Source organism: Ipomoea triloba, chromosome 8, assembly GCF_003576645.1.
Source record: "Ipomoea triloba cultivar NCNSP0323 chromosome 8, ASM357664v1".
In the NCBI taxonomy this organism is placed as follows: domain Eukaryota; kingdom Viridiplantae; phylum Streptophyta; class Magnoliopsida; order Solanales; family Convolvulaceae; genus Ipomoea; species Ipomoea triloba.
The window spans coordinates 11498040-11522910 of NC_044923.1; the positions used below are offsets into that span (position 1 = coordinate 11498040).

At 32.7% G+C, this 24871-nt stretch overlaps 2 protein-coding genes across 2 annotated transcripts; both read right to left on the reverse strand.

The window, feature by feature from the left end:
• Positions 1–307: 307 nt before the first annotated feature.
• Positions 308–6728, reverse strand: LOC116027733 (glucose-6-phosphate isomerase, cytosolic). The gene is made up of 23 exons (XM_031269466.1): positions 6575–6728; positions 6402–6478; positions 6220–6301; positions 6088–6135; positions 5300–5455; positions 5119–5215; positions 4902–4944; positions 4693–4760; positions 4525–4609; positions 4062–4110; positions 3520–3592; positions 3357–3417; positions 2588–2654; positions 2392–2448; positions 2216–2269; positions 1992–2120; positions 1534–1597; positions 1374–1447; positions 1243–1296; positions 1080–1148; positions 874–963; positions 652–759; positions 308–563 (listed from the first exon to the last, which is right to left on the reverse strand). Exons 1-23 carry the CDS (start codon positions 6623–6625, stop codon positions 513–515), a joined length of 1707 nt encoding a protein of 568 aa, XP_031125326.1. The 5' UTR covers positions 6626–6728; the 3' UTR covers positions 308–512.
• An 8814-nt stretch (positions 6729–15542) lies between these two features.
• On the reverse strand, positions 15543–21056 carry LOC116026595 (glycosyltransferase BC10-like). Its single transcript, XM_031267916.1, has 2 exons — positions 20406–21056; positions 15543–16418 (listed from the first exon to the last, which is right to left on the reverse strand). Exons 1-2 carry the CDS (start codon positions 20931–20933, stop codon positions 15771–15773), a joined length of 1176 nt encoding a protein of 391 aa, XP_031123776.1. The 5' UTR covers positions 20934–21056; the 3' UTR covers positions 15543–15770.
• Between the last annotated feature and the right edge of the window lie 3815 nt (positions 21057–24871).

Sequence of the window (24871 nt, forward strand, 5' to 3'; positions counted from 1 at the left end):
GATTAGAATCCGATAAGCTAATTGTGCTATTCACGAAAACTAGAATTCGATGAGCTAATTGTGCAACTCAAAATTTAATTTTGTAATATCTCTAAAAACAGGGTCCTATGAACTTAGAATTAATCCAACAAATATAAGACCACATTTGTTTTTTAACTTTTGTCTTTTAAAATTAAAGAAAAAAAATAACATTTCATTTCTTTCCTAAAAAGCCATGCAAAACACAGCTAATGCATCCTTTTACTGGGCGGAGGATTGTATTATTTTTGTTGAAACTCGAGTTATTAATTCGTTCTAACACCTCATATGGCATAAATGGCAATGGCAATCAAGTTTTATTGATTGAGATAATCATACGTCGTTGATTTTCAAGTGTTTGTTGCAGGAAACACAACCAAAATTTGGATAGCAATAAAAACCCCAGAAAACAGCAAAAGTTCCTTTATGCTCCAATATGCAACTCAACAGAACCATAAACTCAAGCTCTGATATTTGCATCAACTTTTAAGCAGTTAAACCTTGGGTAGAGCAGTAGGAGGATCAGCAGGAATATCGGAACTCGCCTGTAAAAGAGAAGATGGTGCGGGTACTAAACACATTACACAAACACTATTATATAAAACTTGTAGAAATCAGGTAACATTCATATACCTCTAAATATTTTGATAACATTGTTTTGGTGCTGAAATTGAATCCTTCAATTGATTCTCCCTTCTTCCGGGATGCATTCAGTTGCTTTCTCACTTGTGTAGCTAATGACTGCATTTAATTCATTATAGAATAACAAAGTTGGGATATTTAAAAGAAATATTTGGAAGCATATAAACTGAGTGAACCAAACTTGTACACGTATCTCTGTTGATTAAACCATACCTTTCCTAGCTCCACACCCCATTGATCAAAAGAGTTGATACCCCATATAAACCCTTGCACAGCAACCCTGTGTTCATAGATTGCCAACAACTGAAACATAGGAAGAGGAACAAAATAAATAGGATTAGGCAAATGTAAATCTAAGAAACTACTAATTCATAGGTGTCGCAAGCTGCAAGTACTAGAAGAACATAAAGATATCAAACCTGTCCAATATTATAAGCATTAAGAGATGGAAGGAGTATGCTTAGCGAAGGTCTGTTGCCTGAAAATGTCTGGATAACAATGTCACTGTGAGATAGACTCATGTAACTTCATTACTGTGTGATAATTCGAATTGAAACTGAATACTATTATAAGGAATATCACCTTGTGAGAAACAAGATGTTGTGGAACATTCTCCTTCTGCAACTCTTCTTGGGTCTGAAAATATTTCAGGCATATAGGTTAATAAAGAAAGGACTTTAAGACAAGTCCACCAGATACGCATCATATCTTACCTTCCCATAAGCTAGGGCGTCTGGCTGTGCAAAGAAGTTGGACATGAGCTCATCATGGTTACTCACCACTTCATCTGGTGAGTTTCCAAAAAACAGCTGGTGAGTTCTAACCTTGGAAAGGGTTTACAAGGAGTGCAGAAAGTTAAGATCAGATTTATACCTTTTAAGTATACAGGTTGCTGACTCTTCACAACACCAATAAAATCACAAGGAATAACACGACCCTGAAAATTAAAGAAAGGTATGTTTAAAAAACTTTAATGCTCTCACTGCATTGAAGCTTTTCTACAAAATAGAAATTTCACATTAAATTTACCACACCAAAAGCAAGACTAATGGTTCAAGAAGAGAGCCTAAGCAGAAAATATTTTCATGTTTCTGAAACAGACATCAAATTCATATCAGGACTTTTTTGCTGGTTTTGATACCAAATTGAAGAATATGTTCCATCTCAACAAAAACTTGTGCAAATAGTGAGGCTACCCATTTCTTATTTTATATATATTATGTTCAACAAACTGAATCCCCACATGATAGCTTTGCCATAGTTTAGTTTGGTCATTAACATTTTATAATCAGGTAACGAAAGAAATTATGCAGAAGAACACATAAACACACCTGGTGAATTAATTGGTAAAAGCTGTGTTGGCCATTTGTCCCAGGTTCCCCAAAATCAATTTCACCAGTCTCATAAGGCAGAGGTACACCATCAATAGATACCCCTTTTCCATTACTCTCCATGCTAACCTGAATTCAGTCAAAATTTGAAGCAGTTAAGGACAAACATAAAATGTTCAAAACAAAATGAAAGCAATCAAAATAAAGCCCGAATTCAAACATGCCTGTTGAATATGTGGTGCAAGCTTTTCCAATGCTTGAGAATAAGGTAAAATAGCCTGAAATTGTCATATAAATATGTTTTTTTAAAAATTAACTCTTGATTGTCATGGCTTGTGCGATGAATAGTCTCACTAAGTAACATAAACAATATAAGGCATATAGCAGATAATGCACTTACTCTGGCAGGGTATCCAAGGAATGTGACATTCCAAATGCTCAACAAGCCTAAAAGCACCTACAAGAATGATGCAATGTCAAAAGAATTACTAATTAAATAAAATAAAGTACTCAAGGTATGCTAGACAGGATAATAATTGTACTTAGTGCAAATGCAAATTCAATTGAAGAAATGCATCAAGTGCGTAGGCACATACGGGTATATTCTTCTCAAAAGGTGTTGAATAAAAATGTCGATCAATACTTGAAGCTCCCTTTAGAAATCTTCACATGAAAGAAAAGCAGAAGCATGTCAGGCAAGTAATAGCAATCCAACTAAAATAAAGAATAAAAATAAATTGAACTTCTGAGAGGCATCTATAAAGTAAAACATTCTACATTAAGCTTATACAAGTGCAACATATTGGAGAGGAGGATTATGATAAGAGAAAGACCCTATTATTTTAGGAAGCATTTCGAAGAGAATTCTAACAGGTTCTCCATGAAACAGTAGCATGTTTCCACTGTGTAAGGAGTTTATAACTTAAAAACAATTTCCTAACTAGGCTTGTTGAACAAAAATCTGATTTACAAGGTACTAAGGTTCAGAGTAAACAATGCTCCTGGAAAACAGGTGGAATGTTGAGATTTGGAAACATGTGTGCCAGTAACACGTTGAAAACAAAAAATGATTAAGCTTCGTCATGAGGATTTTATTCAGTTATGAGTACCAGAACAACCTCTTGTACTACAAGTAACATTTCCTTTCATAAGTGAGACCCATATGATGTGGGAGCCTAATGCAATAAGTTTGACTTTCATTAGAATTCATCATCATGAAATTCTTCATAATCTCTGACTCACTTCCAAGGATTGTAAGAAGCATCGTGGACAAAATTATTTCCCATACCATTTGCACAAATGTATTACGATGAAACCTTAAAAAATATAAGAAAATGTGATGCATGAATGAAAACTGCAAATTACTTCTCAACAATAGGGAACCCATATTGCAGAGCAAGAGGCAAAACTCCAACAGCACTGCAAACTACAAAACAAAATGTAGAAGTACGAATGCATTAAACTTCAAACAAAAAACTGTTAGAATTTCAAATTTATCAATATATTCTTTAAAAGCAAAGATACTTACCACTATAGCGGCCTCCCACCCAGTCCCAGAATGCAAAAGCATTATTAGGATCAATGCCAAATTTTTCTACGAGCTGCATTAAAGGGTGAATAAAGTGGGATAAAAAAGTCATGCTTTTGTATTAAAATAGTTGTTACATCTTTCAAATTTTTCTCAACAGTCTTAGACAATGATTTAGGTTGAAAGAATTAGTGTAATAGTCAAAATAAGAACAGGGATTCAGTAAAATGTGTACCATGATACAACATATAATGCAATGAGCCAACAGTAAAGATAAAGAATTTAAAAGTTTCAAGTTGAAATGCTATTCTCTTTTTTTTCTTCTGGTGAAAGAAAATGAAACTCTACTGTCAGAATCAAGCCATACTCTGAATTATAAATATACCCCAAGAAGAAAGAGACAGGAAAAAAGAAGTGCATACTTAATACTTAATAAAACGATTTCAGAAAGCAAGCCACATGTATACAAGTATATAATCTGTAACCATGGCCTAGTTCAGAGAGATTATCAAAATGAAAGAATAAAGAAGAAATGAACATACTGTAAGATTAGTGCTAACAGCAACCATATGCTTTGCAACAGCCTGAGGCCTAAAAATAAGAAAAGAGCAGTCAAATACTCAAATGAATATCTCTGTTTCTAAAATGTACTATAATATTAAAAAATAAAATAAAATAAAATAAAAAGGCCTCATAGAATGTGATAATTGATATTTTGTTCAACATATCATACTGTAAAATTTCCGTGACATTTCCGTGACAATCCATTGTCAAGGATAGAGCATAATATTCACCATTTAACTATGTTTGAAGAGATCTGTTTATCCTGCCTCAACTTCTACATAGAACTTATTTCACTGTCCCTTCAAAAAGATGCTACTAATAGGCTTGCTGCTAGCAGTAGTGCATGCATACGAACTGCAGCAAATTACTCATTCTCAAGGTACAAATGTACAAAGAATGAAATAAATGAAACAACTAAATAAGTTTCATTGTTACACTTACCCCAAAGCAGATGAGATCCATTCCCTCATAGTCCTAGCGTTCAGCATAGTTTCAGCAGTCGTAAACGTCTTTGAGACCACCACAACTTTACAGACATGCAAGAAAGTTGGGCAATTATTAAAACTGTTATATATCAAGCTTTATAAGGTGAAAAGACAATTGACAAACCTAGGGTGGTTTCAGGATTTAAGCCTGTAATATTCCTGGCAATGTCAATTGGGTCGACATTTGCAAGACTGAAGCACAAAAAGATATCAAGAATAAGGATATTATAGTTGTTAAATAACTCATCTTTGGGATCATAAACTAAAATGGAATTCAAACAGAAAATAGGATAGTAAGTCTTCAAATGGCCCAAATGTTTTGGTAATACTTACAAACGCAGTTGACGCCCTTTTGCACATTCCATAGCCTCTGGTTCTGTGAACATTAAGCACTGATAACTTGTTACCATTTTTGACCTCTTTTTTTTTTACTTTATATTTTTCTGGAGGGCGGGGAGAGGGGAGTTTTAAGCCTTAAAGAAGATAACAAAGTGAATTAAAATATAACCAGAAGAACAAACCAATGGGAATGAGATATCCCAGTTCATACCCGTTTGAAGGGCAGTGTGCACAAATAAAGGACCTAAGAAGCTGCCTCCTATACCAATAGCTACAACATCTTTCAATTCTTTCCCTGTGGCTCCAACCTACAAATATATTTGATTTCAATTTTTCAAAACCATTTTGAATTATCACTCAGAATGAGATCTTGATTGAAAACTGAGATTTACCCAAGCACCACTTCGAATTCTCTCGGAGAAGTTTTGGATCTTATCAAGAACTTGCCAGACATCTGGGACCACATTCTTCCCATCACTGTTTATGACTGCATCCCTGGAAGCACGCAGTGCTACATGAAGAACAGATCGATTCTCCGTGCTGTTTATCTTCAAAGATTAAATGACAAAAATGTCAATGCATCCTAACATTATGATTGACAAACTATAAATTTCAATAACCTGACAATGAGATGATAAACTATTTAAGGTTACTAAAATTACAATAGTGAACAGAAGTTTGCCAGCAAGTTCAAGTTTCATCAAATTGAACCAAATTTAGGGTGTGTTTGGTTGACAGGTTTTGGTATAAGGTATGGGTATCAAAGTGATTGTTATTGTTTGGTTGACAGGTTTTTAGAATACTACTATGGGTTTGGATTACCCCATTAATTGAAAAACCCATACCCTTATTAAATAAGGATTTCATTTCCCTTCCTCCTTTCTTCCCCAACTATTAATAATCATTCTCATTCCACCCTACTACCAAACATGTAAAATACTTTCACCAAAACTCATTACCCACCGATTCCGATTCCCATGTGCGAACCAAACACATCCTTAGTTCTTACTGAAGTCACCATTCTCTTGATCAGTAGCATTAAGAAAATTGTCTAATAACTACCTTCCCGCTTATCAGTGCTACCCAATAACCCGAATATTATATATGTATCAATTAAAATTTGATCTTCAAGCACTCATAATTAAAGCCAAGACATTTATAAACATAAATTGTCACTCACATGCTCCCCGTTGAACATCCGGTTAATCTTCTCCTTGAGATGTGCAGCCTGAAATCATCAAAAGGAAGAATGATAACCAGAAAGCAGACAATAGCATTCAAAATTTTCCAAAACCAAAACTTCCAGACCAACCTCAGCCAGACTCAAGAGCTTTTTCATGGTCTCAAGAGTTGCCCGCTGCCTTGAATAGTCCAACAAAATCCCATCGAACTCCCTAAATACATAAACCACCTCACAATCGAAACCATGCCAGGGAAATCAAACGGAAACTGGAGTGAAAAATTGAAAGATATGAGACAAGAATTCATTCATACACCATCATGGACTTGCAGCGATCGGCATCGCTCATCAGATTGCGCAAATGAGTACTGTTGATCTCATCAATATGGCCCTGCATTATTCAACGTCAACAATTTCATATCGCAGCCAGCATATCAAGGAAAAATAAAATAGAAAATATAAAATAAATTTAGCAAAAATTACATACTTTCAGGTCCTTCCATGGCTGCGATTCACAGATTAGAGTAGAGGACGCCATCTGCAGCGATTTCAAAATGAAGGCGTCGGAGAGGAGAGATGATCGAACAAGATTTGGGGTATGTTAGCTAGATAGACTAATTCCTCGGCACCTATAAAAATAAAAAGTATAAAGATAAAAAGTGTAGGGACACCGGGCACGCCGAACGTTCCATACTTGGGATTATTCTGCGTGCGCCACGGTAGGCAATAGACGCAGGTTTTGGTGACAACTTTTTTGTTTTTGTTTTATTTTTTTAATCTCTCTTTGATTAAACAAATATAACATCTCTGTTATTATTTTATTGTCTAGTGGCACCGGTGTCCCGATTTACGCTCCCACATGGATGATGAGAGTGAGTTCGAGCTTCAGTGAAGGCAACTGTATGAACAGATACTACATAGCATCTCTGTTATTATTTTAATTCTTAATGCTATAAGCAATAAAATTAAAACTTTAACAGCACGTTTGGTTCACGGAATGAATTTGAAGGGAATAGGAATGCTATTCCACAGGGGAATAGGTAAAGAATAGAATATGAATTATATAATATTGTTTGGTTGGTTAAAGGAATGAAAAGGAATAGGTTTTAAAGACATAAATACCCTTATAAAATAATAATAATAATAATAATAATTCCATAAACCAAACATGCCATAAGTAGAACACTATTCCTTCAATTTTATGTTATGTTTCTTATTCAATTAATTAAAAAGATTCAATTATAATTCATATTTTCATAATATTAAATTTAAAATAAGTATATAAAATTTAAATATTTAGAAATTAATTTAAAATTTAATAAACACAAAAAAAAACTTAAATTCAAAAATTTATAAGAGAGTTATAATAAAAAACAAAGAAAGAATAAAAAAGTTGATTTGAACAATGAATAATAAATATGAAAAATAAATTAAACAGATATAGTATTTGTTTTGTTATTGTAAATTATTTAATTGAGTATTTGTAGTACTAAGTTAATTGGTTTAGTCTTTATCTAAAAATTAATAAGTGAATGAAAGGTATATCCTTCACTTATATATATGTCCCTTTTTTGTTTTTTTTTTGTGTACATTATGATATAAGAGTTTTACTATACAATATTTTAATTAAAAAAAATACCTTTACCTTTATAACTTCCGTTATTTTTTTTTTCCATTATTATTGACATGCATATGCATCCACCATATGTTTTCTTATCTTATTCAATGCTAATAATATATAGACATTATACATTGAAATATTATATAAATTATTTTCTTAAAATATAAATACCAAATTTATAAAAATGGTTTGCATTATTATTATTATTATTGTTGTTGTTGTTGTTGTTGTTGTTGTTATTATTATTATGATTATTATTATTATATTATATAATAATATGCTAAACACCTTGTGCTCTAGTGTCACACTGGCACTGGCACTCGGTTACACCTTTATGTGGAAGGGGATGAGTTCAAGTTTCTCTTTGTACTTCATTAGGTTGAGAAAGTATCAAAAATAATGAGAGGTATTAACATTACTCTTTAATAAATACTTCAAAAAAATAATCATTCTCGCTATCTCTCCTAAACAAACATGTGTTAGGGATGGTAAGAAGAACTTAAGCTTGTATTTAGTTTTTCTTTTGTGCTTTTTCAAGACATGATAGTGCTTAGTGATATCATTTAATTGTGTAAATAAATTTAATGATATTTACTTATGATGTTAAAATTTTTACTTAGATGGTGTTGGTTGGATGGAAAATCTTTTCTATGGAAAAGATTTTTCTAAAAGTGGAGGAAAATGATGTTTTATGTTGTTCGATTAGATTAAAAAAAAAATCATTGGAATTCTACTTCCTAGAAGTGAAGGAAAACAAAATCCTAGCAAAAGATTGGTATTTTGTTTTCCAAAGGATTTGGAAAAAAAAAAAGTAAACATATTAACATTAGACTACTTTACCATCATCAAAGTTTATTAATTACACAAGTATATAATTTATTATCACTATTATTGTTAAGGGCATATTGGTCTTTATATTCATAATTCCTTACCATTTCAAATCCAACCAAACAATAGAATTCATATTTCCATTAATTTCTTTTTCACCAACCAAACAATAGAAATTGATGAACATGTATAATATGAAAACAATGTATTTTTTTAAAGTACTGCTGACTCTGTTACAATGTAGTATTTGTTCATCCTTTCTCAACTTACTGAAGTACAAAGAGGAGTCGCTTCGTGCCACTAAACCATAAGGTTATTGGCGACTATATATATATATATATATATATATATATATATATATATATATATATGGGCGCACTCTAATGAGAACGGGTGCCTAGGAGAGAAATAAGAACGATGCACTGCACAGCTGTCCACGTGTCCAGATCAACGAATCAGATGTAATTTTATAAAAAAAAAACGACGTGGTGACATTTTCGTAAATAACTCGAACTTTGGTGCAGGTGTTATAAGTGCAAGTAGTTGGTGCACATTTGCAAGTAAAAAGTGCAAGTAAAATCCCTTACAAGTGCAAGTAATTTACCTTGTTAACATTCGTGCACCTAGGTGCAACTAATTATACCATTAGGTACAACTAGTTATAACGTTAGGTGCACTTAGTATTGATGCTCAATGTACATTTTACATGCATTTGTGCACCTATTTTCACTTACAAGTGCAAGTAATTTACCTTGTTAACATTCATGCACCTAAGCGCACCTAGTTATAACCTTAGGTGCAACTACATCTGGACATGTGGTGCGCTGCGATTCGTTCTCAATTCTCTCTTGGGCACACTGTTCTCATTTGAACGCAATCATATATATATATATATATATATATATATATATATATATATATACATACATATATATATATATATACACACACACACACACACATACTTTAGTCATCAACTAAAACAAAAAAAAAAATTTTGGTAAATCTACCGGGTCTTTCTCCGTCAGTTTAACGGTCTGGATCGACCCGCATTCGCTCCGGGAGGCACGGAAGCTAACCCAAGGAAAATCGTCACTTGTGGAAATTGAACCCGGATTCTCCCGAAATATTTCCCCACAAAGAGAAAAAAAAAAAAAAAAAAAAAAAAAACCTTCTAATAAAACATAAAATATGATGAGCCAAATTGTTCTTAGGGATAAAGATTACAATTTATTTATAATCTAAGATCTTAGATGAGTATTCTGCAATAATAAAAAGGCATTGTTTAAAACGATTAAAGTTAAATAATTAGCGTATTATAACCACATTTTGTCTATATATTTATTTTTAATAGTAACTAAAATATCATCACACAACATGGTAGTAGGTCATTTTTATCTATATCTATAATAATGTAAAGATCAAATAAACATTTTATATCACTGCAAGGTATTAATAATTAATAAATAATAAATAACTCAAAGAAAAATTGGAATACTTCTAGTGGCACGCTTGAATTGACATTATGTAATGTATGCGTAGGGTGGTTGCTTGACATTTTCTAATATATATATATATATATATATATATATATATATATATATATATATTGAAAGCTTCTAAATTATTATTATTTTTAAAAAATGGACTTAACTATTGCAAGTTTGACCTACTCTAGTTCTAACTTTCGCGATGGTAACACTGTAATTGCAAGCATTATATGACAAAGGCAAAGTACATATGAAGATATAAGAAGAGAGCAAAGGAATATAAAGAGAAGATACAGAGAAATTAAAGTAAAAAAGAAGACCAGAACCACCACCTTTATTGATAATTGCACACCTTTATACATCAGTTCAGTAATGCATATAACCAACACAAATAAAAAGGGGTAGTGGGATAATGGTCACAAATTAATATTTACAACACTCCCCCTTGGTCATTATCAACTTATACTTATGTCTCGTTAAAAATCTCGCTAGAAAAATCCTGTGAGAAAAATCTAGTCGAGGAAAAGAGTGCATGTCGTATGTAAAATCATATGTTACACTGATTGCCTCGTTAAAAAGCTTAGCCTAAGAAAAATTCAGTGCGAGAAAACTTAGCTAAGGGGGAAAGAGTACAACCTTAAGCCTTTAGGGCATGATTTTCAGGATTTTCGGGTATGTGTATTTAAGAGTGCCTAGATGTTGTCGCTCCCCCTAAAGACAACAACCTTCCAAGCCTACGCATTCCACTTTTGTGAACATATTTTTCGAAAGTTGACATAAGCAGAGATTTAGTGAACAAATTTGCTAGATTGTCACTAGGGGGAATCTTCTCAACAAGGATTTTACCACTCTTCTGTAGTTCATGTGGGTAAAAGAACTTAGATGCAATGTGTTTCGTAAGATTGTCCTTAACATACCCACTACTCATTTGTGCAACATTGTCCTCATACATGACAGTGGGGGCGTCAACTCCACTCGCTATACCACACGAGCTATGGATATGATGTATCAATGACCTCAGTCATGCACATTCTCGTGAGGCCTCATATAAAACAATGATTTCTGAGTGATTAGATGGTGTAGCAACGCTAGAGTCTATTTAATGGACTTCCAAGATATAGTTGTTTGGCATAAATAGTATGTGATTTGGCATTATGGGGATCAGGCATCTGAGTAACAAATCAATGAGGTATCCTGGTCACTCTCAAAATAAAGACCGAGGTCTTTTGTACCTTGGATATATCTAAGGATATGCTTTACCCCCTTCCAATGTCTTCGCGTTGGGGATGCACTAAATTTAGTAAGTAAATTTACTACGAAAAAAATATTTAGTCTAGTGCAGTTAACTAGATAGAGTAAAGCACCAATAACACTTAAATATAGGACTTCTGGCCCTAGCACATCTTCATCATCCCATTTAGGCCTAAATGGGTCTTTGTCCACTTTAAGGGACCGAACCGCCATCGGAGTATTAAGGGAATGTGATTTATCCATATAAAATTTCTTCAAAAGTTTATTTGTATAATTCGAATGGTGTATAACAAAATTCCATCAAGGAGATGCTCGATCTGCAGGGCGAGACAAAACTTGATTTTCCCCAAGTCTTTCATTTCAAATTTCAATTTTAAGCACGAACATGCTTCCACACTATCCTTGTGTGTCCCCACAATGTTAACGCAAAAACCATCAGATGACTTCTTAATGAAGATGCATGGACAAATATCATTGTTTACATATCCCTTCTTCAGGAGGAATTCACTTAATCTGTGTACCACATTCTACCTAATTGCTTCAAACCATACAATGATCTTTTGAAGTTTGATATTATACATGTTACGATCCTTTTTCTTCCTCGTAATGGGGTTTTGAATGCCTTCGGGTATTCTCATGTATATGATTATCAACATAGTGACCCATACAAGTAAGCGGTTACCACGTCCATTAACTGCATATCTAAATTCAATTTTATGACTAGTGAGGTTAAATAGAGAAACGATGTGCCATCAATAATAAGAGAATATGTATGCTCAAAATCAATTTTGGGTCTCTACATAAACCCTTGAGCAATCAATCTCACTTTTTATCTAACCACCTCATTGTTTTCATTCCTCTTCCGTACGAACACCCACTTAGATCCTATTGGGATCACACCTCTCGAGGTAAGCACGATGTGACCAAACACTTTTCTTTTATTAAGCGAGCTAAGTTGTGCATCAATTGACTCTTTCCATTTTGTTTTTCCGAGTCTCCCACATTTCTGGTGATGGGGAGTGTTAGTGTGCACACTCAATCTCCCAGGGACATCTACTCTCGAAGGAGTATACTCAGCAGGAATATGAAACCTAGTCACTCCTCTATAATTAATGAAAGCATATGGCAGACTATTTGCTAAATTATGCAAATTAATAATCTTCTGAACTTCTAGTTTAGTTTGACTAGTACATGAATCTAGGTATTGAAGATCTTTTTCATCCTATGAAATTTCTCGGCATTTTGTTAATTATGGATTTTTATCCCCCCTAATGCCGGGAAATGATCTTCATAAAAAATGCAGTCATCGTACCTCACGGTAAACTGATCCCCTGTCATGGGCTCTAGGTATTTAATGATAGAGAAAGATTCATAACCAACATAAATACCTAGCTTTCGTTGATGGCCCATTGAGATACGATGTGTAGGTGGTATAGGGGTGTAAACTGCACACCCAAAAGCACGCAAATGGGAAATGTTTGGTTCAATGATGCATACTAGTTGTAAGGGGGCATACTAATGATATGCAGTTGGTCGGAATTGAATCAAAGTTGCTGCATGCAATACTGCGTGTCCCTAACAAGAAAGTAGTAAGTTGGACTTCAGTAATAATGGTCTAGAAATCAATTTAATACACTTAATTAAAGATTCAGCTAGACCATTCTGAGTATGGACATAAGGTACATGATGCTCCACTTTGATGCCTAAAGCCATACAATAATCATAAAAAACAGTCGATGTGAATTCGGATCCCCAGCATTGTCGATTCTTTTGGATTTAATCGGATAATTGGGGAACTAGGCATTCAGTTCAATAATTTTAACAATAATTTTAGCGAAAGCTTTGTTTCTCGTAGACAATAGACTAACATGAGTCTAACGAGTGGAGACATCAATAAGGACCATGAAGTATCTAAATAGTCCAGGCGGTGGACTAATTGGTCCACATATGTTGCCTTGTAATCTCTAAAGGAAAGTACGCAATTCATGTCCAACCTTAGCACGCGATGGCCATGTAATAAACTTACATTTCGCATAAGCAACACATGTATATTATATCTTATTTCATAAACTACATTATTCTAACTTATAAAATATATTATTTTAACACACAAAGTACATTATTCTAACTTATAAAATATATTATCTTATTTCAAAAATTTTATTATTCCAACATATAAAGTACATTATGCATTATTTTAACTCATAAAATACATTACTCTAACATATAAAATACATTATTCTAACTCATAAAATACATTCTCTTACCCCCCAGAAATTTCATTATTCTAACACTTATAAATTACATTATTCTAACTCATAAAATACATTCATTATTCTAGCACGCACACGGAACAAATATTTTTTTTTAACATCATAACGCAAATTTTACTGTGGACCATGCATCAAAACGACGTCGTTTTGATTAATGAAAACGAACGGCTGAAACGGCCGCCGTTTCGCGCCGTTAGCTTTCAGTTTATATAAACTGCAGTTACTTTTCAACACAACTGCAATTACCTTTCAACACAACTACACTTCCTTTTCGATATAACTGCAGTTTCATTCGACATTATACACTCAAATATGTGAAACTGTTATTCAGTTTCCTTTCAACACAACTACAGTTTCTTTTATAATGCACTGCAGTTTCCTTTCAACACAACTACAATATCATTTCGAAATAACTACAGTTTCATTGGACAATATACACCCAAAAATGTGAAACTGTTATTCAGTTTCATTTTATATACACTGCAGTTTCCTTTTAACACAACTACAGTTACATTTCAATATAACTACAGTTCCATTTGATAATATAAAAACAAATGTAAGGTAGTATCTTTTGAGGTGAACTGTAGTATCATTTACAGAGCTCCGCCGCAACCTTTTCTTTTACATAATAAAATGGCGGCGTTTAGTGACCATGGTCCACCATATAACAACTGTCATCATAACGACGTTGTTTTGGACCTGGTCCATACAACTTAATAATTTGCCGCCTTTGATGTCATTGGGTATATACTGTTACCCACAATTCAAAATTTCAATTTATCCTCTTAGCCTTTGATGTCATTGGGCCTAATCTATTACCCACAATTCAAAATTTCAATCTGATTGGACCGCCAATATGTCCTCTAAACCTTTGGTGTCGTTGAGGGCAAATTATGCTTTAGACCGGAGTCCACATTACAAGGTGGACCCGACTTCATGTTCACAATTTTAGAATTTTATGTTTACAAATTTAGAGTTGTATATTCACAATTTTAGATATTAATATAAAAATTACTTTCACCGAGGAGGAAAAAAAATCTGGAAAGCGCCCTTGCTTCCTCCGTTGCAGGTTCGGCTACATCCGAGAGATTCTAGGCCAAGTGAGTTCTCTAGCCAGGAGATGGTCATACCGATCCCCGCGGTAACGGAAGAGACCCCCTGCCAACGGACACACGAGAGCGAGATTGCGCTCAAGTGCGCCTAAGCCCTCGGCGCTTGAGAGGACTGCAGCGAGCCCTCGGCGATTGAAAGGAAAAAGAGAAAACTAAGTCCGAATGACCTTCCCCCGAGGGGGATTCTCAATATTCACAATTTTGTTATATAAATTCAAAAATTGTGTTATACTGTTTAATATAGAGTTATAAAATTGTAATTATAAAATTCTAAATTGTGAACATAAAATTCTAGAATTATGAATATAGACCCAAGTCCACCTTGCAAGATGGACCCGAGTTCGGCATAACAACGGAGGCCCTTTAGGCCTATACTATTACGGTATTACCCACAATTCAAAATATCAAATTGCAACCGAATTTATGGTGGAAAAAAAAATGCTATTTAGACTAATTTTTATAGTATATTTTATACGTACAATTATATGACATTAGATAAAATTTTACTTTATATTTATTGATTATTTGTTAGTCCAATATTGGTAATTATGTAAAGTAGCATAAAATGCTAAAATATTTGATAAACAAATTATCTTAGTCCGTGTAAGTGTGTAAGCCAGCATGATTTAGAACGTTGCCCTTACTTTATCCGTTCCATTTTATATGCGGTTAACGAGGCTTGACTGAAATTATTTACACTTTAATTTTTCATAATATTAAGTTTAAAATTAGAATGTAAAAATTTATATATTTAGAAACTACGTACTATTAAATACAAAGTCAAATTTAAAAATTATAAGAAAATACTAATAGAAATAAGCAGAGAAAAATGAGTTAGTAATAGACATGTTCTAGTTCAAAGCAAGATCTAGTCAACAAATAAAAGGAATCACTTCTTTCTCATTTTAATTTCCATGAGGTAACATATATAGTAATGGTTAATGATTGAAATACAAATGAAATGAGCAGACAACAAAAGAATTACCAATCAAGATTATGAACAATTGGTCACGAGATGATTGTTGAAAAATGTATGCACTCTCTCAATAATCTAGTTCCGATTTGGTGTTATAATGAATGTACACAATTCAGACATTGTTTCAGTATGTCAATATCCGTTGAATTGCATAAGCTTTGGTGCCAAAATGAGCAGTCTACTTAGAGCATGGGGAGTAAACTTCCTAGCAAACAAGTGACACATTGTGGTCTTCTCCCCGTTGTACTCACACGTGCTCCCGTTCCTTAACTTGTGCAGAAAATCCACAGTCACGTCGTTCCGATTAAACTTAGTCGGGTGAGGGCCACCCTTCGCCCAGTCGACCCAAGTCAAGGTCCGATTTGAGTTCCCTTGCCCAAGTTTTATGTTCATTAACGTGGGCAAATAGTGCTCGTCAGAGTAACAAGGACCTGTGCAGTAAGATTGAAAGAGCGGGAAATAAGTTTTATCCGAGATGACTTCGAGGGCAAGGCGACGGTCCATTTCGAACCATTGGGATCCTTTTCGCCAATCCTTAAGTTTAATGATTGGGCTCATCTGCGCGCTATATCTGCCCCGGCCAACCGGGCCGGGCAAGTCGTAGACCTCAATGAAGGTCTCGTTGGAGTTCATCACATGAGAATATATTGTGGAGAAATTGAATAGTGGAATGCATGCTTCTGACAAGAGAATGAACCGTTCGTTGGAGAAATCAAGAAGTGCGTTTGCTAGTAATCTCCGCTCAGCTTCGATCATGTTGGCCTTGCCCCATTCCACTCCCTAAAACAATGTGTATTGTAACCTAGAAGTTAGTTGGTGTATAATAATGATGACAATATTTTAGTAGCATTCAATATATTTTAATGCAATGAAATTTAAATTAAAATCATCATGAACATATATCATAATAATGATTTCATTCATTAGCAATAGTTATTAGGGGCGAACCCAGGGACTTAATCCCATGACATATGAACATATGGTATTAAATTTTAAGTAACAACTAACTAAAGTACTAAAACATCTAGGCCATGTTTGATAAATGGCTGTTAGCTGATTGGGTTGGCTGTTTGGGTTAGAAGGTATGATTTGTTGATAACATTGGCTGATTGTAGAAAGTTGTTTGATAAATTAGCTGTTAGCTGATAGCTGTTTGTTATAATTTATTTTCTCAAAAAGCTAATTGAAAAGGCTGCTTTGAGTAGCATTTTGAATTTTAGCATTTTGGAGTTACAAAAAACTTATTATTTACCAACTAATAATGGCCAAATAAGCCAAAATTGACTGATAGGCTGATTATTTACCAAACAGGACCCTAATAACTTATATATATATTTCGTTTTTATATAAAAGTAACTACTATATGTGTATATATATGCATACATATGTATAAAGGGGTGGGGAGGAGTGAGGGAAGGGACAACTGCTCCCATTGCTCCCCTCTGAATCTGCCCTGATAATTATTAATTTAGGACAATACTTAATTGTTTGGACTTATACAAATAAATTCCTCCAATTCATTACATTTGTCTCTTCCGATCCATATGTGGTGTAGCTATTGCAGTGTTTACTTTAAACTTTTTCTAAATAGTATTTTCCCTTCCATTTCTAAATCTACAAGAAGAGTTTGTAATGTAATTATTGTCCTTCATAGTGGGCTGTTGTGCGTTGTTATTGATCTTAACTCTCAAGTAGCTATCTTGACGTTACATTCAACATTAATAATGTCCAATGACTTGGCCGGCAACAATCATGAGGCCAACAAGATATAAAGAGCAAGTTTCAGAAGAGAGAGATATAAAAAGTTAAGGTTAGGAATCTAAACAGCGCATCTCAATAATGATATCTACATATTGGGTTGTGAGCATATTTATTTTTTAACCTAAGATTTAACTCTTGTTATGGTGAAATTTTAAGACTCGTCCGGATAATGGTCCTGTTTGGTAAATAATCAACCTATCAGTCAATTTTGGCTTATTTGACCACTATTCGTTGGTAAATAATAAGCTTTTTGTAACTCCAAAATGCTAAAATTCAAAAGGCTACTCAAAGCAGCCTTTTCAATTAGCTTTTTGAGAAAAGAAATTATATCAAACAGCTATCAGCTAACAGCTTATTTATCAAACAACTTTCTACAATCAGCCAATGTTATCAACAAATCATACCTTCTAATCCAAACAGCCAACCCAATCAGCTAACAACTATTTACGAAACATGGCCAATATTTATTATTATTAATCATTTTGTATTGAATTTTAGAGTCTTACCTCACATACATATCATGTGTGTTTTTTGGGGTGTCATTTTCTTTCCTCTTAGGTAGATAACCAATCAACAAGCTAGGCCAATGGTAGTGTCCCCTCAATAAAGCAGTCATATGTGCATGGTCTCTAGCTACCCAATTAAACCTTCTAGATTCTTTTTGTTATGACAAGATATTCATTTTACCGAATTTTGATTCTTAATTTGACAAATCATTGGAACCCAATAATGAAATTAATGTATTAACTTATAACAGAAGTAATAGTATTCAAAAAAATGTACTAGCTTGTGTCTATAGAAAATGTTGACTATATTTACTTAACCTATTCTCTATGAAGAGAGGGAGAGTATGTATATGGAATATGGTAAGTGTTTAAATTCTTAGACACACAATGATTTTGACTCCTATAAATCTTTCAAATATTGGAAGGAAAAATAACACTTTTGAATCTTGAATTGTTTCACTTTTAAAATTTTAGTCCGTGCTATTTTATTTAAACATATTTAATCTCTTAATTATATTGTCCATTATGTTGCATTTTCAGTCCTTAGCAAACTTTTTTATGAAGCTATTTCTGTCATTTAGAATCAGTATCCATGGTTAAAATTTCATTCTCTCAATTTGAATGTTATTTTTAACAATGAATATTGATTGTTTAAATGATAAAAATAACAGCATATATAAATAGAGTTTGACAATTGTATAACATTAAGGACTAAAAGTGTAATATTATGAATAATTAGATTAAAGAGACTAAATTTGTTTAAATTAAATTAAAGGGGTAATAAAAATGCCAGTGTTTCCAATATTGGAATGTTTATATTGCAAACTTTTTGTTTTTGAGAAAAAAAAATTGCAAAGCCAATTTTAATTGGTCTGGAAAGGTAAGAATAAAGTGGCCGTGGTGTTTACTCAATGCCTTTCTTCTTGTGAATACCGCTCTCCCTTCCCCACCTTGTTTCCTCATTTCTTTTTGTGTACCACACACCAGCCCCACTTTTTCTCCTCACAAAAATATTGCCATATCCCTAATATGCATCCCTATGTATTTATTTCTTTACCCCAAATTAATTGATGTTCAATGTTGGTGCATGCTTGGTGAAAATACTTCTAATGTTCACTTCTAACATTTATATTTATTAGTCCCCGGTCATATTTGATGTATTTAATTCGGTTAATGAGACTTCACTGAAGTTATTTATGATTCAAATTTTCAATAATATTAAGTTTTATATTAGTATATAAAATATATATTTAGAAACTATATTATGAAAATTATTAAATTAAACAAAAAATAAATTTAAAATAAAAATACTAAAAAAAATCGATTTGAACAAATGAATAGTAAATACTAGAATATGTAAAATGAATATAGAGAGAATAATTGTTTAAAAGTTGACCAATCTGTTTATGAATTGAACAAAAAAAAAGTAGAAGAAGATTAATTTATAATTAAATACAAAAAAAAAAAAAAAAAAAAAAAAGCAATGGTGAATGTGAATAATATGAAGTTAATTTAAAGAGGCACTTTTGATGTATAATAATTAATATCAACTTCTTTGCCTAACGGTCCATACACGTCTTTAACTAATTTACAATTTGCCACATTCTTCTTCATAATTATTAGTCTGAAGCAAATGGCATAACTTAATCACCTAACTCTTTCTCCACCCCAGAAGATACCTATTAGGTCATCCAACATGGGTCTATTAACTAAGAGTTTGAAAATAAAATTCAACACCACTTCCGATTGATATGTGATTATTAACATTTATTTTAAAAACTCTTTAAAATGTTCAAATTAAAAGTAATATAAAAAAATCTATTTAAAACATATACACTGTAGTTGTATTGTTCGGCCAAGGATGGTAAATGATCAAATCCATCAATTGGTGATTAGAAAAATTGTTGGGGGATGCTTTTAAAGGGTCAAATTTAACATCTTCCTTTCTCGGAAATGTGATGGATGTATATAAGGAAATAAAGTTATAGTAAAATTATGCAATTAAAAATGACAAGTGACGGAAGGAAAATTGTTTGACTGAAACTGATAAAAGGTCAAGTCCATCAAGGATGGATAGAAAATTGTTGGGCAGACCCGTAAATAATCTAAGTATAAAATCCTGCCTTTTAATCCTATGTATTAATATAATATAATTTGAGAATAAAGTCTAAGGCCCTGTTTGGTAAATGGCTGTTGGCTGATTGGGTTGGCTGTTTGGGTTAGAAGGTATGATTTGTTAATAACATTAGCTGATTGTAAAAAGTTGTTTGATAGATTAGCTGTTAGCTAATAGCTGTTTGGTATAATTTTTTTTTCTCAAAAAGCTAATTGAAAAGGCTACTTTGAGTAACATTTTGAATTTTAGTATTTTAGAGTTACAAAAACTTATTAACCAAACAACTAATAGTGATAGAAGCCAAAATTAGCGGCTGATTATTTACCAAAAAGGGCCTAAATAAAGAAGTAAAAGGGAGGGAATTGAATTGTAGTGAAAACTAACCTTACTGGGAATTCTCCGGCCGTGGAAGACAGATTCCGGCGGCTCCGTTTCATTATACGAAGGATCGGAGTGGACGTAAACGGAGAAAAGGCCGGCGTTACCTCTGAAGAACATCTCCCACAGCGGAGCCATCGGCAACGCGCCGCGGGCGAGGAACATGAACGCCACCTTCGGCACGCGCCGGAACGGCATCTCTTCAATCCTCGGACTCATCGACGCTCGCCAGAGCAGCTCCTCGTCGCTCAGGTTGTGCGCGGCGCCGAGCGGAGCCATCAACAGCTCCTTCAGCCCAACCAGCCGCTCCTCCCGCGGCGGCGCCAAATTGAGCCGCGCCGCGCCGCCGCCGCCGTCGACGCCTCGGAGGCTCCACGGCAGGCTCTTGGCGTAGAAGGAGACCACAACGCCGCACGTCAAGCCGCAGGCGAAGAATACGAGGATCGTGACGAGGTTTACGAGGTTTTTGATTGGGGAATTGAAGACCTTGATTGTCGCCACTATTGAGCTCTGGCTCTGCTGATTATTCTTCATTGAATTCTCTCTCTTTCCTTCAAGAGAGACACAGAGAGAGAGAGAGTACAGAGTTGTAATACAACGTCAAAATAACAAGAAGAAACAATAACGCAAAGGTTGTTCGAATGACGATATTATATATATGCAAACAACACGAAGAAATCTACTATGTACTGCCCATCATATTGGAAGCTGTCAAGATGGAGCTAACTAATTAATATGAAGCAGAAATAGTCTTTTCCTTTTTTCTTTTTTTTTTTAATTTAAAAAAAAATTATTGAATTTGTCTAAGAAATTAAGAATAATGAAACTGACCCATAAATATAAATAAATATAAAAAATGAACTACTTTACTAGTCCGTTGTAATTGAGTTAATTTTGACTATTTCTCCCCATTTAAAAGTTAAGGTAACGCATTTCATTAACCATTTCCTTTTTTTTTTTTAATGCTACTTACTTATAGGCCCTGTTTGGTAAATAATCAGTCTATCAGTCAATTTTGGCTTATTTGACCACTATTAGTTGTTTGATTAATAAGTTTTTTGTAACTCCAAATGCTAAAATTCAAAACGCTACTCAAAGCAGCCTTTTCAATTAATTTTTTGAGAAAAGAAATTATACCAAACAGCTATCACTAACAGCTAATCAATCAAACAACTTTTTACAATCAGCTAATATTATCAACTAATCATACCTTCTAACCCAATCAGCTAACAGCCATTTACCAAACATGACATAATGTATTATAAGTTCATAATTACTTTCTCAACATACTAAAGTACAAAGAGTTAATATTGTCCCCTGGAGTATGAACTCATGACATTCAATATGGGAGAGTCATTTCGTACTACTAGACCACGATGTTATTACCTTTTTTATTTAAAAAAAATGCAACTTTTTTTGTCGTTGTCGAAAAGGAAGAAAAACATATTAAATGAACTTATTATATAATAATTTCCAAATTATCTCAAGAATAAGTTTATTAACGGAAAAAATATTTTTAATTTCTCAATTCTTAGTAAATGATCGATTTTGTCTTTCACTGTCTTCATGTGATTATAAATATCATACCTAGTTGTTACCGTTTCATGTTAGTGTGTGTATGTCCATATATCTGTCAAGGAACAAATTTGCTAATAATTGAAGAATCAATTTGGCAACAATATAATATGAAATAACTAGGGATGAAATTTGTGTTAGTATAGTAGCAAGAGATCAAATTAGCTACCGATAAATTATATTAACATTTTGCTTAATAACACTCTAAAATATTGTGTTGCTTGTTAAATATTTAATTTAATTTTAATTAATATAAAAATGATGGAAATAAAATGGAACTTGATAACTGTACGTATTGAATTCAATTTATTGTTGAATAATAAGAGTAATTGGAGTGCGACAATATGCAATTTTCATGGGTCCATGGCTGCTTCTTATGGATTTCCACGTAGTTGCTTTTTGATTTTTTCTAAAAGGGGTTTTAAAAAGGGAGTTTTTTGAAATTCAAAATTTTGTAACTTCTCCATCCAAGTTGGAAATTATTTAATCATCCATTATATCCTTTTCGTTGATCTTCCTCCAATCTCTTGCTATAATTTCACTTGGATCATGACTTCTATGTTATTGGTTTTTTCCCTTTGTATCTTACATTGTGTTTGCTTCTTCAACTCAAAGCTAAACATATATAAATACAATAAGTTTCGTGATTGAATTACACTTTTAATTCATGAATTATATTATGCATAATTAGTTAATTTAACATCTCATAATACATGTTTAAAAATTACGGAGTAGTACTTAAATGTGTTGACAGAGACTTAAAGATCAAATCCAGTATCCTGTCATCGGAATATGATGATAATTACTACGTATATATAAGAAAAAATAAAATTACGTCATTACTACTAGTTATAGTTTTTGGTATAGTGGTAAACGTTTAATCCTAACAATTGGTATAAGAGTAACCCACGTGTGACAAAACCTTAATACTAACAAGTACTATGTTAAAGATTTTTTTTTTTTTTTTGTAGATCAGTATCATGCCTCTTATACAATCTCAAAGTCTTCAACATTCGCTTTAGGGTAGTATGCGTATAACAATCATGCATAAATGTCAATGGACACCTTTATGTGTGTGTGTATATACACACACTCTTTTTCATATGGAATTTATAATCAATGGTTTAAAAGTACAGGAAAAAGAAAAAGAAAAACGCTAAAACTATCATAATTATTACAAACACAATATGTATACAGGATAAAATTTTAGAGTGCATCACTATATTACATATGATGAAAGACTAAAATCATATAAAGTTAACATATTTGAGAATTAATTTTATAAATGTCAATTATGAAGAATCAAACAGACTTTTGACCATAACTTATGAACTAATTTGAAATCCTCCCTATTCAATTTTGTAGTTTATCTACAATGTACGTTATGAACTATACAACGTTTTTAGGTTCATAGAAACGAGATTAGATGAAGAAAAATTAGTATGGTTGTTATGAACCACATTAAGCTAAAAGGTAGGGAATAGGCAAATGACTCCACAACCTTCTCTCCGCTTTGGTGTCAAATGCCACCTGTCAATCAGTCCCAAAATATGCTTAGATTGACAGAGAAACTAATTTGATTAGACAAAATCTCCATGAGGTTTCACGAATGTTAAGTCATAAAACGGGTAGATTTTTTCATCAGTATTTTATTTTTCTTCATAAGTATTATAACTTTCCTCATAAGTAACTCTTAAACTCATAATATTTTAATGTCATTTAAAAATATTACATTTTTTTTACCAACTATTATGTAGTGTGAATGGACGTCTATTACTATTCCAAAAGGGTGGTCACAGGATAGGGAGTATTACATTTTTCATCAAAAGTATCACTTTTTCCTCTGAAGTATTACACATTTTCTCATAAATAACAATTAATTAATTTATCACTAATTAATATTACACTACTTCTCATAACTCTTCAACCCCTTAATATTACATTTTAATTTAAAAGTACTACATTTTTTCATAAGAATATTACATTTTTTTTTATAAATAATAAATAATTTATTTATGGATAATATTATTTTTTTTCAGCATAAGTATTACATTTTTTTTTATCTTGACAACTTGACCTAACATGTTTTACGGTTAAAAATTCATGAGATGGTCTCACAGAAAACTTATCTATTTGATTAATATGAATATTTTAATTAGTACTCCTTACATGATTAATCAGAAAATTTAAGTTTGAATCTTTAAAATGTAATTACCTTAAAATCCATGTGATAGTGGTTTTCCATCTTTCACTAATATGATTAGTTTTGGTGTGTATGGTCTTACATTATCTTGCTAAGAAAACTTTCAGACAAAAATAATAAATAAAAGTACCTTAATAATTGTAAAATAAAAACGAAAGAAGTAATAATATACGTACCTATTCCTATTTTTTTTTTATTTTTAATTCATGCTTATGTAACCTGTTTTGATACATCTAAAAAAAAATGTGTGAATAACATTTTTATTTATATTTTTTCATCTATTGATAAAATCATAATAGGCAATTTAACATTTTTAATCCCTAATATTCAACCTATCATTTTCTAAACGGAAAAAATTGGTGACCGAAAATTGAGTACTCGGTATCGTAGATTAGTCTACCCACGTTTTCCCTCGAGATTTCGGTGGTCTTTGTCAGAATGTATAAAAGTCAACAGGTCAAAAACATTGGCCTTCTCGTCAAAAATTAAAATTTAAAACAAAGTCTGAACTCTGAAGTGATCAATTTCTTCTTTTGTTTTTACTTTTTAGTGTTAATCATTTATTCTAGAAACTTACGATAATACTGCAGCGTTTACAGCCAAATAATTTGGGAAGTTGTATATACTTACGAAAGTAAAATTACCTAATTAAAATTAGAATTATGCTATACACCCTTAATTTTATCACCCACGA